Below are 16,748 nucleotides of genomic sequence, written 5' to 3'. Positions count from 1 at the left end.
CCAAAGGAAAATGAATTTTTCTTTCCAAATAGCCTCTGCATTTTGTATGTGACTTCACTTAGGCAAATTCTATTGAGGCAGTACTCCCTGTCTGCCCCTGAGACTTGCTTTCAAGTGACTGTTGATAATAGCTAAGTAGGAGAGGTGGCAAAGTGCTTTCTGATACAATTTGTCATGATGTCTGTGTTTTATTGGGAAGCCTTCACAACACAGATGTCTAATTGCTTCCCTCAAGACATGCACAAAAAAAAACCAAACACATTAAATGTAAAGAAAGCCTAAGGTAAGCTTGGCTTTAGATCAGAGGGATGACGGTTACCTACAGCATTCTCCCTTCTCAGTTTCTCTGAGATTCTTATTTTCCTTCTGTTTCCATTCCCACTGTGTCAGTTTGAACCTTCAACATTTGCCATCCAGAATTCTGTAATGAGCTGCTTCTTCTCAAGGCAGAGGGTCCCTCTTACCCCAACCTTCCTCCACCCTGCTACCACTATCATCTTTCCAGAAGTCAAGTCTGGTCTGGCCGTGAGTTTTCACTTAAAATTCTCCCAAGGCTCTTCTTCATTTTAAGGATAAAGTCAACACAGGTCATGAGGCCTTCTTTCTTGATGGGGCCCTTGCCTGCTTTTAGGCTAAACTTCTGCCATTTCTATCAGTGATAAAATGAGGTTCAGGTCTCATTAGAGATGGGTGTGTAGACAGACTTTATCTTTGTGTACCAGAGAGGTATATTAGTTGAGTGTGTTTTTTAAATCAAAATATATCATATATAATTTTTAAAACCAAAACTTTATGTGACATATTCCTCGAAATTTAAATGAATGGCAACTTTAGTCAGGTGAAAAAAATAAGTTAAGCAGAAAAGTAACAGTCATGAAAAATAGATTTACATATCCCAAATTCTTACCCAGTGTCTCCCGGAAAGTTATTTTCCAACCTCTTGCTGTTTCAAATGAATCTGTCTTGAATACCAGAAGCAAACTATGATTGCTGCTCTTAATATTCGGTGGAAGCTCAGAACCACAGAATTTGCCAAGAAGGGGATCACTGATGTCAGAACCATCATAAATTGCCAGGTAGTCTTGGGAGCAGAAGGTAGAAGGAACCACATCAAAGTCACTAAACCTGTAGAATGAACCTTGTTAATAGTGATGTTCTCCATTTGGGTTTTCATTACATTATACATGTTCATTATACAGGAACATTATACATTCATTATACATGAAAACATGCATTCATTTACTTCTTATAAAAACAAAAACAAAACAAGATACAAAAAAAATAAGACAAATAGAGCCAGAACATCCATGCTTTACTTGATAGAAAATACTAGAAGCAATACGCTATTTTACTGATTTGATGGCTATAAGCAAAAATTCACATTTAAGATCATTATAGTTACAGGAACTTCACCATACATCCCCAGCTCTCTGCTTTCCTGACGTTTGGGAGAACTGCCCTTCTGTGCACACTCTGAAGTTCTACATGGCCCTAAGACTTGCTTTGGCCATAGAACTATAAGCAGGAGTGACATGTATTACTTTTTGGAAGACATTTTTAAAAAATTACTACTCAGTCGGCCTTCCCACTGCACTGATGGATCATGGATTCAAATGTGGAAATGAAGCTTCCATCAGCCTGGGCTGCTAAGTGGCCAGGCCCACTTTGGACATACTTATACAGGTGAGAAATAAAGTTGTTAAGCTACTGTGCCTTGGGTGTATTTGTTACCACTTATAACTATCCTGACAGATACATCCTTAACTTTACTTTTACGCCCTGAGATAATACTTCAATCAAGGCCTCTGCTCTGTCATTTTAAGTTAACTATTCCCAAAGTTCCCAAACAAGAAAGGCTTTCTACATGGTTTATCTTTAGGGTTTTAGGATGGGTTTATTATAACTAATTTTTTCTTGAACTTGTTTGAATTATTTGTATCCTGCCCTCATTTTTATAGGTTCTTCTGCTTTCTCAGGCTTTTTTTTTCTTTTTGCTAGCAGCTACAATCAATAACATATAATACAGAATAATTTGTAGGGTGCCTGGGTGGCTCAGTCCGTTAAGTGAGTGACTCTTGATTTCGGCTGAGGTCATGATCTCAGGGTCGGGAGATCAGGCTCTGAGCTCAGCACGGAGTCTGCTTGTCCCTCTCCTTCTGCTCCTCCTTGCTCTCTCTCTCTCTCTCTCTCAAATAAATAAATAAACAATCTTGAATACAGAATAATTTGAAAATACTAATTTGAAAATTCTTTTTAAGAGCCTTAAGAAAAAAACGGATCCGTAACATTTTAAAAAAGGTTTAATTACTTCAATTTTTTCAAACTGACGATTAAGAACAAGATGAAAAATTCTTTATTTTCTTTAACCACATGTAATATTTAATGCTCTTGTAAAATAAGACGAGGGCAGGACAATAGCTAGATAATTTCCAAAAATACTACATCCATTTTTATTCTCCTTGGATAACACATTTATTTTCTATAACATGAATCCATAAAGAAAGATAAAGAGTTGAGTTTCTAAGAGGACTCCAAGCTGTTTTGGCTTTTTATTTTTCATCACTTTTCCAGAGCACAGAAGATATCTGGAAAAGCCCATTGATAGAAAAGCGTATGTTGCCAGTGTACTTTGAGAGCAATGGTAGAAGAATTCATGTTTTACTAATGTCTACAACTTCTGCAAAGCCTGGGATAATATCTGTTTCATAGAATGTAGGTTCTTAGAAAGAGTATAATAGATTTTCCAAACATGCTGAAATGAACTCTGACTATGATGAGTCCAGAGCCCATAGAGAAAATAGATGCATACGTTATCAACAGACACAGTATATATATCACTTATAATCCTACACATGTAGAAGCAAATACTATGCCACCAAGGCACATGACAAGAATGACCCCTTATGCTGCCATTCTAGGCAGGTGATCCCTTCACAGGCCTCCTGCTCTGGACCATCTGGCATTTTTTGTTTATTTTTTTTGTCCCTCAGACTTAAAGGACTTTTTGGCCCTTGGGGCACAGCTTCCTTACAAATAGTCCCAGCGGGGTTCTGCAGATTTCTTCAAGGTCCAGCCTATAGACCACTTACTGTCTGGTACAGGAACCCAATCAGGCTGGATGAGACTTTTTTATAGTCCAAAGACTCATTTGACATGTGAGGTTCCTGGAGGCAAATTGCAGAGAGTATATGATTTTTAGGGATGAAAGCGATCACAACCAGTGGGGAAGTAAGTAGGAGAGATCCTGGCCCATTGACCTTCTATAAAAGATTCTAGATTGCTCTGAACTACACCAACTTTCAGAGCTCTCTGCCGTATGGTGTATATCACTGAAACATCAGAGTTACAAATACGTCATCTCAGATGAATGTGGTTTTGAATTTTATCACTGATAACTGGAGGTTAAATCTCTTAATCAGTCCTGTGGGGAGCAGGTAGGATTAGGGGAGAGTTACTGATGATGTAAGCAATATCATATAGCACCAGTTGAGAGGTGTTCTGATACATGACTAAAAATGTATTTCTTTTTTTTTTTTTTTTTTTTAAAGATTTTATTTATTTATTTGACAGAGCTAGAGACAGCCGGCGAGAGAGAGAGAACACAAGCAGGGGGAGTGGGAGAGGAAGAAGCAGGCTCATAGTGGAAGAGCCTGATGTGGGGCTCGATCCCAGAACGCCGGGATCACGCCCTGAGCCGAAGGCAGACGCTTAACCGCTGTGCCACCCAGGCGCCCCTAAAAATGTATTTCTTAAGTAGTCAGGAAATATTTGCCCTTCAAGAGATAGTATCGGAAAATATTAAGGACATGGCTTTGGGAGAAAATATGATGTGAATTCAGATTCTGACTCTTCATTTAATAGCATATCACATTGAGAAAGTAATTTGACCCATCAGAGCTTCAATTTTCTCATCAGTAAAATGGGTTTAATAATATACACCTCAGGGGCACCTGGGTGGCACAGCGGTTAAGCGTCTGCCTTCGGCTCAGGGCGTGATCCCGGCGTTATGGGATCGAGCCCCACATCAGACTCCTCGGCTATGAGCCTGCTTCTTCCTCTCCCACTCCCCCTGCTTGTGTTCCCTCTCTCACTGGCTGTCTCTATCTCTGTCAAATAAATAAATAAAATCTTAAAAAAAAATAATATATGCCTCATATAGCTGTTTAAAGAATGAAAGAAGAGAATTATGGAAAGTATCAATTAAAGTTCCTTGTGCACAATAAGCGCCCACCAAATGAAAACTACTTTTTCTTGCTGTTCCCAAGATAGGCTTATAATTTTACAACCCATTATAGGAAGCGCCTTTGAACTTGGAAAATTAAAACTCTCATTTTCACTGGTGAAGTGCCTGTTTTTCCCCTTAATCCCTATTGGCCTGCATGGCGGGCAGGACACCCATTTCCTGGATTTATATACTACCAAACAAGAACTTCACTCTCCCTCCCTCGAGGTTCCCTTGTATACCCCCTGCGAGAATCAGTGTTCTTTACTGCAAAGGAATATCCTTTCTGTAAATAGAGCCGAAGCGACTGTAAAACTTGTCTCACGTACTTGAGCTGAAGCACTCTGTCATCTCTACCGACGATGGTGTACGAACACTGGATGTTGTTAGGGTAGTCCGAATACGAGTAGGCAGGGCTCTTGATGACCCCAGTGGAGAAGTTGAACACTCCACCACAGGCTGCAAAAGAAGACAGAGAACAATTATTGCTCAGAGCGTGAAAAAATAATTTTGAGATATTCATTACTATTGTACCTTTTTCCCTAAGAGAGATACCAACCATTTGTCTTAAAGAACTTAAATCTCCCTTCGTTATTGTTTATAAATAATATTGATTTTTCCACTAAGGTCGGGGGAAGAGACAGTGAGGGAGTAGAAGCAGGAGAGAATATTTTCAGGCACATCCTGGAATGGAATAAGTCTCGGTCAAATTAATGACCAGAGTGAAAACAATGAGCAAGAACATTTCATGTGTTGGGGTGTAACTGCCCATTCCCTATATTTAACGGACAGGCTGAGAAGGATGACAGAGATAACTGGAAGCTGAGAAAAGGCACGCAGAATCCGAGGTGAGCTGTGAGCATCTGGGGCCAGGAAGGACTGCGATCTGGAAATCTGTAATATAGATTAAATATCTTCCCTATAGCACCTCCTCTGTCAGGACAGAGTATTATAACATGAAGTGTTGGAAATAGTTTTTGGAACTTTCAAGTTTAATTCCCTTTGTGGGCTCAGATACATAGCTTTGGGGTCCTTTGTATTTCCATTTAGTTGTGAGCCTGGTAAGGACAATATTTGCCCAAATTTGTATTATTGGTCCTCAGCAAGCACGAGGAGGCTAGTCCCACTCCTTGCCCTGACTTCAGCAATCAATAGCCCAGAGCCGTTAGTTGTTTCTATTAGTCAGTAAAACTACAGTCATAAAACAACAATAAAACCCCATTATAAAAAATATAAAATTAGTATTATTTCCACTTGGCCTTACATATAAGGAGGATGAGACTATGTCACACACAACAATGGAAAGGGCCCCACTCATTGCAGTGAGGAAGGCTTCTGTTTATTTTATTTCATGATTGTAAAATTATGTTAGTATATTTTGATGATATTTCTATGGTTTATATGCTGTCAATGGACATATTTCATTTACATCTCTTAGAAACGATAAACAAATTGTGGCTGCCATTTAAGGTTGTTTGTTTGTTTATATTCCCTCAGGTAAGCCCACATTTCGAAGAAGGCTATTCTCTATACACCCATAAGTATTCATGTGGTTAGACCCCTGGGGACAACTGTAGTGAATTAAAAGTTAGATTTGTGTAGCCATTATTCTATTTCAGCTTACACACAATTATGTGGTCTCTGAAAGCTTATCAATGCCCAAGTAACTCCCAAATTTGTACCTTGTCAGGACTTGAGATCTTACTGTCAACACTCTTTAAATGGCACTCTCATAGTAGATAGGGTAAACCTTACATACAGTATTTTGGGAAAATGAGAGATTAAAGAGTAGAAGATCGTAAAGCAGCACGTAAGTCTTCAACACACCAGTGGTACCAAAAGAATAAAACAAATCGATGTTCTTTTTTATTCAACAAGACAACCCGGGGAAGGAACGCTCACTGTGCCCGAACCTATTCTGTTTGTGGCCACAGACCTGTGGAGCCACAGACAATCACACTTTACAAATGGAGTCAAAGACTCAGATAATAGCTGATGTGAATGAATTGTAAAGGCCTTTTTCATGAGTAGATAGTTTCAAGTCTTCTCTGTGGATGGGAACAGTAATATATTTGAAAGAAAATGATTTAACTTTAGTAATGACTTTGGTCATATAAAGACAAAACAAAACAAAGCTTTTGCCAGATGTGTGTGCCCATTTCACTGAAACTGGGATGATGTGGTAAAAACGGCCCGTAAGCTAACCACGTTTATTGCAGGAGAGGAAAAGATGACTGAAAATAGGGAAATATAATCTTATGATTTTCAAATACACGATTTAATGGTCTACCGAGAATGAAAAGATCCTAGTAACTACAAAGGCTTTTGCTCAACCCATGACTTGTCCTCTCACTTTGCCTCTGAAATAGAAAAGTTGTATATTATAACATAGCTGAATATATTAATCTTTTCTTTTCCTTTAGACCTTGTGCTTCGTGTATATTATCAAAAAGTCTTTTCCTTGGGGCGCCTGGGTGGCACAGCGGTTAAGCGTCTGCCTTTGGCTCAGGGCGTGATCCCGGCGTTATGGGATCGAGCCCCACATCAGGCTCCTCCGCTATGAGCCTGCTTCTTCCTCTCCCACTCCCCCTGCTTGTGTTCCCTCTCTCGCTGGCTGTCTCTCTCTCTGTCGAATAAATAAATAAAATCTTTAAAAAAAAAAAAAATCTGCTCCTTTAAAAAAAAAAAAAAAGTCTTTTCCTAACAGAAGATTATAAAGCTATTTTTTTCTATTTTTTTCTTAATTTATAAAATACTGCTTTTTCATGTTAGCAAAGTGACTTGGAGAAATGAGACAGGCATCTGGATAGTCAGGCCAAAAACACACCTTTACGTAAAGTACTACCAACTAAAGACAGCAGGAATGTTCATTCCAACTTAAATGATGAACATAATCCCAGTCTTCAGCTTGATTTCCAGAGTATTTCTACCTCTAGTTCATGAAGAAGGTCCTCCCCATTTTTATTTTTTTTTTTAAAGAAAATGCCTGAGTATTTTTGGACCATGCATCTATTTGATCATTCTTCCCCTTAAAGTGCCTGAGTCTTCAAGCTGGTGCTGTATGAATCACAATTAAAACTCCTTATGGGAATGGCTCAAGAAAAGAGTAAATTCCAGACTCTCTCATTATGGCTACTCACGGGTGATCTTATAGTTAAACTTGAATCCGAGGTCTGTGGTGTGCGCATTAGAGTAGAAGTTGAGCAGCACAGGGCCTAGGATGGTGACAGGAGACAGGATCTCATCGCCACACACGGTGGCAAAAGGCGCAGAAGAGAAGTTGGAACCCCTGATAATGTGAACGCCATCACTGGCACAGCTTCCGGTTACGGCCGAGCGAGCTGGATGGAGCACAGAATGACCAGCATTAGAATCAGAAGCAACACAAGTGATCAGTGCTATAAACATTCAGACACACACACAAAAATGTAATGAAGATTCACGCGATTTACACAGAAATTAAAACGAAGAGTCGAGCTCTTTTGCTAAGCCGCTATTTAACTTGATGTCCTGATGAAACAGTGTTTACCCTAGTTATAAAAAAACCTCAGGTCTGAGAAAACAGGTAGAGCTTCACAATTGATAAATTCCACTTTCAAATAATCCAGACTTTTCTCCCTTTATAAAATGGCTCTTTAATTCAGTGATTATAAACTGAGGACAGATTTGCCTGCCTGGGACATTTGGCTCTATGCGAAGACAGGATTTCGCTGTAAGTTGGGATGTGCTAGTGGCATGGAGTTGGCCCAGGAGGGGGGGGCAGGGGGGTGCGGGAGTGTGCCACTAGACATGTTCTTGTGCTCAGGACCAGCCCACACCTCCCCGTCCTCCCACCACCACAAAAATCACCCAGCCCAAAATGTCAACAGCACTGCTTTGACAAAACCCTGCTTTCACTTAACACTTACATACAGATAAGGGACTCCTACCATGGAGAGAGAATTAGAAATTCCTTCATGTTTACTGAACAACATTTTAAAATGTTCACACAAACAACGTTAGCTTAAGTTTAGTGACCATTAAATATCATCATTCTTTTGTCTTCTAATTATATATGTACACAAATACATACTCCGACCCATTCCAAAGAGAAATACAAAACAGATAAACAAAAAATTAAAAAGACTTATTATCCCTGCACCTTATGCAGCCACTTTTACAGGTTAATTACACTGTGGAAACATTAACTGGGGTCATACTGCACACGATCTTTTGTAACTTAATTTTTTATTAACATAAAATAACATAACCATATATTTTATGTGATTATTCTTTTAAAACATTGAATTAAATGCATATATAAAATTCTAACATATAAAGGCACCATATTAAGTTCAATTAATCACCTATTACTTGCTAACTCTATCTTTTCCATCTTATTTTGATAAAAAATACTGTTGAAACAAACATTCTTATACATAGATATTTGCTGAGGTTTCTCACTATTTCCATTAGGATATATTTTTAGAAGCTGAGTTACTGGTAGTAAGGTAAGATTCTTTTTCAGGTTTATCAAATGGCCCTTTGGAAAGGTGATATCAATTCACAGTGCCAGGATACTTGGGGGATCTGACATTTTCCCCAATTCTACATTTTCAGCCCCCTGGGAACAAACGTTGCCTCATTAACAATCACGCCCCATTCAGCCCTCCCTCTTTACAGCTCTCTCAGCCCTTGGCAACCACTAACCTACTTTCAATCTTTATGGATTTGTCCATTCTGGGCATCTCACATAAAAAGAATCGTATAATATGCAGTCTTTTGCGACTGGCACGATGTTTCTGAGGTCCATCCATGTTGTAGCATGCATCAGTACTTCCTTCCTTCCCAGGCTGAATAGTGTTCTGTTGTGTGGCTAGACCACAGTTTGTTTATCCATACAGCAGGTACGGACATTTGGTTTGTTTCTACCTTTTGGCTCTTACGAATAATGTTGCAGTGTTCATGTACAAGGTTTTGTGTGGATATATGCATTCAGTTCTCTTTGGGTACCTAAGTAGGACTGGAGTTGATGACTCATATGGTAACTATATGTTTAACATTGTGAGGACCTATCTGACTATTTTCCAAAGAGACTGCACCATTTTACTGCCCCACCAGCACCACAGGAGGGTTCCAATTTCCCACTTCCTCATCAACACTTGTTATTGTCTGTCTGTCTTTATTTAGCTATCTTAGTGGGTATGAAGTGATGGCTCACTATGGTCTTAATTTGCATTTCCCTATGACTAATGATGCTAAGTATCTTTTCATGTGCTTATCGACCATTTGCATATCCTCTTTGAAGAAATGTCTGTTCAGATCTTTTGCCATTTTAAAATTAGGTTATACATTTTTTACTGTTGAGTTGTAAGAGTTCTTTTATATTCTAGACACCAGCATGGGCATACATTTCTATTTCTCTTGGGTAAATACCTACGAGTGGAATTGTTGGGTCAGAAATTATAATTCTATGGATAACCATAATCACAGTCACTGTTATTATTTTTTTATAGAACCCCACTATCCTGAGCACTGTTGATGTATTGGTTGATTACTTCAAGATAGGATGTTGGACCCAATGTAGGCCAATCAGATGTGTTCAAACTGCAACTGAGTAAGAGGAAGTCAATACAAGAAGCCAGAGACGTTCAACTTGGAAAACATCAGCAGCTGTCCCCTGACATGTGAAGGAAACCAGGCTGTAGTAAGGGAAAATGGAGTTGTCATGCAGAAAGCAACAAAAAGATAAGGCGGAAGGAAAGAGAACATTCTGAAGGATTCTTGTTCCTGCTTTCACCTATTCTGGAAGCCCATGACCCCTTCTTATTTTTAAACCTTCCATTGATGAGGTAAGATAACCCAGTATTCTTCTTAGAAACTCTGCTTTATATCAAAGCTAACCTAAAGATAATCTATCACTTTAACTGAAAGAATCTTGATGAATACATCTTCCTTTCTTACATAGCTAGACATTAAAAATTCCCTTCTGTTTTTTGGAGGTATTATCTTAGAGAAAATAGATCTTAGGAAGGCATTTGGCTCCTTAGCTAAGTTTCTATCCAACATAAATCTTAAGTATCAATTCAAGATATATTTATGAAATTCACCTCAAAGATTTTCTTCATTTTGAAAATCCTGGAATAAAAATGCTTCTAATTGGGCATAAATCTCCAAGTTACAAATGTGAAAGACTTAACTTCAATGACCATACCATATAAATAGAAGCAATATGTTGTTGGAAAAATAGGACAAAAAAAATACATTAAACTCAGGTTCATAGTTTGAATTCTGCCAAATTATGTACCTTAATTATAACCTCTGAACTTGTCTTCTAGCCATCAAAAGTTTTACTGGAATTTTAAAAATTTAGAGTAGGTGAGTTTGAGAATGAAAAAATATTATGCGTTAGCTATAAAAATATCTTTAGCTAGTAACAATATATAAAATTGTAACAGCAAAATCAGAGAATGAAAGGAAATATTGCTGATGCTAGATTAAAAGCTTGGTCCACTTTAATCAAATGGCTTGCTATGCAGATATCTGTTAAGTATTAGAGAGTTAGTTTTTAAGTTGTTGACCTAATGACATAGACTATCACAGTGGTGGTTGTCTTAGGAAATTATGGAAAGGTTGTGAACCATAAAAGTAAAGCATGTCATATACTTGATCATGTTTCCAAAATATAATCCAGTTCTAGAAAGTTCATGAGATAGCAGTGGTATATCTGTATCAACACAACCAAAACTTACTATGTGTTTACAAAAGATCCGTATTCAACGATAAGGAAATTGGGCAGGAGAGAGGCAGAGGAATTTGAGAGGGGATCTTTTTTTTGTAGGAGGCAACAGAGTATCAAATCACTACACCAATCAAAACGATCTGCTCATTAGCACAGCCCGACTCAACAAATTGTAAAAGTTATGATACTTGGCAAGTTGGTTGATGGATTAAGGCATTCTTATACCCTTTCCAATAGTCATTTCTTTAAGGTAGGATGTCCTTCCAAATTTTATCCAGAGAAAGTCAAATATTACATAATATCAGAATTTATAAAATTACCTGAAGCCTAAGAACATATCAAGGTTTAGCATAAACAAGGTAATACGCAAGAAAATGAGATATAACTATGTCAATAGGCATAAAGTAACTTACACATATACATCTTTTTCTCAAGCTCTATTTACCATGTCACTGAATTAGAGCAAAGAGATCAGCCTGATTCTTCAATGACAAGATATTTGGTGTCAAAAACCACAGTCACAGAAAATAATGATATTAAACCCTTTTCCATAATCATAGGGAGAACCTATTGAATACATGATCAAAATATACATAAAACTCTCAAGAAGAATATAGTTAAAATGCAACTAGCATGATTGCCTTCTAGGGAGAAAAAGGAACTTAGTCAAGGTTTGGAAAAGTTCTTCAAGGACAGAGATAAATATTAAAGCTGAGTTTATGACAGAGAGGTTAATAGTTATTAGACATACGAGAACCTGTCAAGAAGAGAAGTACCCTGAGATTGAATGATACATTTTCCTTGGACTAGAGCCCATGTCATGAGAAAAGGAACTCCAGTCATTCTTAATTCTATCTAAGTAATTTGATGTATATTTACTACTGACATCTCTGAGGTATAAAACTATCCTCCAGGATTTGTTTTTATGATTATTTTCCATCCTTCTAAAAAACTTTAAGAGATGTTTATTATTTGGAATGGGTAAGGCTCTATCCAGTGTATCGAAATATAATTTTTATCATATTTTCTAGACTTTATTATAGAGCAATGTCCAATTCTGAATTCCATCATGATTCTAAGAACTTGGAGAGAACTGAAAGGAAACCAAGGATGAGTAACTCAGCAAATAATATAAACTTGTGAAATATAGGTCCCGAGGGCAATTTTTCTTTAGAGCCATAGATAGAGAGACAGAGATATCAAAGAGGACTAAGAGATAGGGGGAAATCGTTTGGGCTGGAATATTTTAATATTGTAGATAAGATAAAGTCTTTTCAGTAAAGCAGCAAAGAGCTCTAGGGGAAGGTACAGGAATTAGGGGGCAGCAATACCTAAGTAACAGTAGCTTGGAGACTGGATTACTCAATGGAGGAATGACTGAGTGGGACGGAGAAGCATGTGCCATTGCAGAACCAAGCTCCACAGGATATGCAGACCAAAGTCTTGTAACACAGGCAAACAAGGAATCCCACATAACTAAACTGTCTCCTCTAGTGCTTGGCCAATTTGAATAAATCATTAATAGGAACTATTTCAAAAGAAGTACTGCTTTCTAAGATAATAAATTGTGAAATGTGCCTACATTCTGATTTCTTCAGAAACAGTTAAATAAAGCAAGGAGAAGAAATGATAAGTAGCTGGATAATGCCATTAAAAAAACCCCAACAATTTAAGATTCTATTGTGGGGGGGAATGTGAACTAAGGCAACTGACAAAACCTAATTCTTAGTGGGGAAAAGGGCAAAAGGAAAAATCTAAAGCTAAATTTTCTTTGCTTTTCCATTTTAGCTTTATATTAGGTGTAACCTGTAAACCAGGACTTCTGAGCAAATTTTTACAAAATCAGGCAAATATTACAAAGGACTTCCCATCTGGCTGTTCTGTTAATCTAGCCCTATTTTTCCTGGGAGCTTTTGAGACCATCTCTAGAGGACAGTGAGTAAAAGCATTTGTCGTTCTGTCTCTCTCCACTCTCTGTTGTAAGGTGCTACTCTACTATTCAATTCTTATCAAAAGATACTCTGGATCTGAGAGAAACTGACTTTAGAATTTGCCTAGACGTAGGATTTTGTAGTTAAGAATTTCTAAACTTTTCATTTTCACCAAGGTGAATCAATGTTATTACTGAATTTTAATGGCAGAAGAATCAAGATACAGAAGGCAATCACTTGCCATGGGATACCTTATCTGCTAAGTGCTTGATCTATAAAGTAAACAATAAAAATAAATGGCCTATAATCTTCCCAGCAACTTCAAGGCATCTATTCGAGCACATGAACAACAAAAACACAAAAATACACTTTTTGACTGTTCAATATTTGGGAAAATTAAATAAGTCTTTCTTTAATAACCTCTGATTCCAAAATAAGGACAAACACTGACAGTTTCTCTCTTATGCTTTGTATTTAGTTTTTGTCTGTTTCTGGTATTTCATTTTTGACCAAAAGAAGCATTTTAAATTTGTCAATTCTCTATTCTATTTTAGAAATTTTGAAGCCACTTTTAAGAATACCAAAAGTCACTTCAATCTTGAGATGACATTCAGAAAGAAGCCAAAAAAATTGCCTTGTAAATGCTCAAATGGAAATTTCTTCCATGACTTTTAATTGATTTCATTGGAATTTTTATACTTCATTAGTGATTATGTAGAAAAGATGAGAAGTCAGTCATTCATACAATGACTAGTATTGGAATAATAATGATGAGAAGCTTTGGCCAACATAAAATATCATAACATACTTTAAGAGCAACTTACTTTAATGGAATGTAGGTCACTGAACCTTTGTAATCTCCCCATGGCGAAAACACCAGCGTGTAATTTGAATAATCAGTATGGTAGCCTGACTAGTAAAACCTTTCCTAAGCAGTTGTCAGTGTTTGGGGAGACACAACGTATGAACAAGTGTATGTCACCATTGTATTCTGCAGTCTGGGATAGCCCATCTTTTTCTTTCCAGATCTACATTTCATGTTAATGGCCCACCAAAAGAACAGATCTAGAACCCTCATCTCTGCCGAGGTCAACATTGGCCCTGTTGGCATGCTGGGCTCAGAAATGCTTAGACACGTGGGCAAAGTCTTTTAGAAATAGTTCCTATGGCCCAGAGCAGCTAGAAAGGCCAAGGCTCCTGCAAAAAACCTAGTTTTTCTTAGGGGCAATTTTCAGTCTTATTACAATATTCTGAACATGAATTCCTTAAGTTCACTTTAGAAGGGGTATAGAAGGTTATTTTTACCATAGGTAATAAATCTCTAGCTTGTTAATGATATTCAGTGAATGTCAGCATTGGTCTGATTAGTGATAAGAACATAATTATAAGATAAGTTTGATTAATGTTGTCTTTTTTGAGAATCATCATAATCCAATTAATCTATAGCCAGAAATTGCTCACTTAAACATACTGAGTACCTGTAACACTGGAAATGTCACAAGACATTATCAGAAGGCTATCAACTTATTTTAAAAAAAGCAACTCTTCATTTGAGTAAGGGTTAGCCAATAACTTAATCTGGAAAAACCAAGCACCTATTGGCATGCAACATACGTAAGGGTGTGTCTGGAGATCCTGACTGGTGGCAGCATAAATAACACAACAGTGGGCACTCTGATGAATGACAGTTCACAAAATAGGCTTCTACAAGCATGATTTGACTTTTATAACCACCATTTCATATTTTAAAAAATTAAAGTGATTGTGAGAGACAAAGTTTAATTTGCACAAAGTCCTGTGACTCGTCCATGGCTGACCTGGCGTCGAGACCCATCCTAAAATGCTGTGCTCTCTCCCACCACTCCCCACACCCAGTGTTCCAGAGTATGCTTGCTCCTTAATTCCACCTGGTCAACTGAACTCAGGAGCTACTGTTTGGGGTCAATATAGGTTCCTTTGTAATAATACATACACCATTGATATTGGCAGTGTTTATTGTGGCTATGTTATATGGTATATTTACCAACGTCTCCTTTTTCAGTCTAAATGATACTGGCATATGACATTCTTGTGTTTATGTAATTTAATGAGAACAAATGTACAATCCGAGCCACATGCTTTCTTCCTGTTATTAAGATAACTTTTCCCTGATTAAAAAAGATAATAGAAGAGGTATAAAGAAAATACATATCACCTATAAATCTATGTACAGTGGTAACAATTCATAAAGTACTGCTTAATAGCCTTATGCATATGTTATTCTTAAATACAACATTGGGTCATTTTAGATTAACTGTTTTACCTTCCCCTAAAACTTTATATATTGTGAATGCATTTTTGTATTACTAGAATTTTATGCTAGCAAAAGCTGAAAAGATATATTTCACTTCATATTCCATTTTTACAGTGACATACATCAACTCATGCTTGGCATTCTAGCAAACATACGTGCCAAAATTTACAACTTGTAGAGATGTAGGAAAAGGAGGTCATAGAGAAAGGATAATGTGAGAGAGGCTTTGTATAATTTATCAAGGTATGAGTACTGACATGTCATTCTTATTTTCATGAAACATAAATTTCCTGAATGCTAAACACTGTAGGCCATTTTGCTAACTGTAACTTTTCACTGGAAGGGAGACCAACCCAAACAGAAAGAAATTTTGATTATGCAGAGGTAGCTTGACGAATTTACAGACTAAGTGTAATTCGGAAATGGAAAGTTAATTTGTAAAAAATATTAATATGACTGAATGGTTAAAAATACCCATCTTCGTAAAGAGATCTTTTTTCTAAACTGTGTCCCAGCAGCTACAAAACATCAAGTTGTGTCTATTGTGGTCAGAGCCAGCCCAAATAAACAGGCTTACTATCCCCTTTGCCAACAGCTCATTTCCTGGAATTGCAGGATGAACCCAAAGGGGCTCTTGTGGTTAGGGAGTTCACAATCCCTATGGGATTGTTGAAGATCAAAGACAGAAAGGAGATAAAAGGGATCCCATGGTAATATTGAATCAAACTAGAGTGCAAACATCTATTAATTATATTCATTTATTCACTCTTTCAACATTTATTCGAGCACCTACTTTGACTCAGTAAGATCGTTTCTCTTGCTAGTTAGTGTTTGGTGTGTACATGCATGTGGGTGTGTGTATGCACAAAGCACAAATGAATACATTAAAAACAATTATTAACATGTAATACTTTCCAGACTTTTTTTTTTTTTAAGATTTTATTTATTTATTTGACAGAGATAGAGACAGCCAGCGAGAGAGGGAACACAAGCAGGGGTAGTGCGAGAGGAAGAAGCAGGCTCACAGCGGAGGAGCCTGATGTGGGGCTCGATCCCATAACGCCGGGATCATGCCCTGAGCCAAAGGCAGACGCTTAACCGCTGTGCCACCCAGGCGCCCCCAGACTTTTTTTTCTTTAAGCAATTTACGTGATGCTTGTGTTCTTAAAGCTCTTACGTTACTTCCTCACTTCTGGATGGAATATATAGAATGGTACATGTGTTCTTAAAACATTAGATGGAACCACGAGAGACTATGGATGGAATTTTAATCAAGTTTACATAAAAAATACTCTGTGACATTTTAAATATCTCCTCCAAATGGTGATTTTATACAACTCCTGCTTCATTTATCACTCATCCATTTATTAAGAATGAAATGCAGGGGCGCCAAGATGGCACAGTCCATCGAGCATCCATCTGACTCTTGATTTCAGCTCGGGTCATGATCTTGGGGTCATGAGATCGAGCCCCACATCAGGATATGTGCTCAGTGCAGAGTCTGTTTGAGATTCTCTCTAGCCCCTCCCTCTACCCTTCCTGCTCATGCTCTCTCTCTCTCTCTTGCTCTCTCTAAAACAA

At 37.6% G+C, this 16,748-nt stretch overlaps 1 protein-coding gene across 1 annotated transcript in view; it reads right to left on the bottom strand.

The window, feature by feature from the left end:
* CUBN (cubilin) overlaps nucleotides 1-16,748 on the bottom strand; it is a 256,759-nt gene that overhangs the window by 39,244 nt on the left and 200,767 nt on the right. The window contains exons 57-59 of the mRNA XM_008692037.2: nucleotides 7,363-7,563; nucleotides 4,552-4,681; nucleotides 908-1,125 (exon numbers count right to left, since the gene is read on the bottom strand). Of these exons, the coding sequence (XP_008690259.2) occupies nucleotides 908-1,125; nucleotides 4,552-4,681; nucleotides 7,363-7,563 (549 nt within the window). The remainder of the gene's footprint in view (nucleotides 1-907; nucleotides 1,126-4,551; nucleotides 4,682-7,362; nucleotides 7,564-16,748) is intronic.

This window comes from Ursus maritimus, unplaced genomic scaffold (assembly GCF_017311325.1).
Source record: "Ursus maritimus isolate PB19 unplaced genomic scaffold, ASM1731132v1 scaffold_31, whole genome shotgun sequence".
Taxonomy (NCBI): Eukaryota; Metazoa; Chordata; class Mammalia; order Carnivora; family Ursidae; genus Ursus; species Ursus maritimus.
Note: the sequence above shows the minus strand (reverse complement) of the source record. Positions and strands in the feature narration are given on the sequence as shown.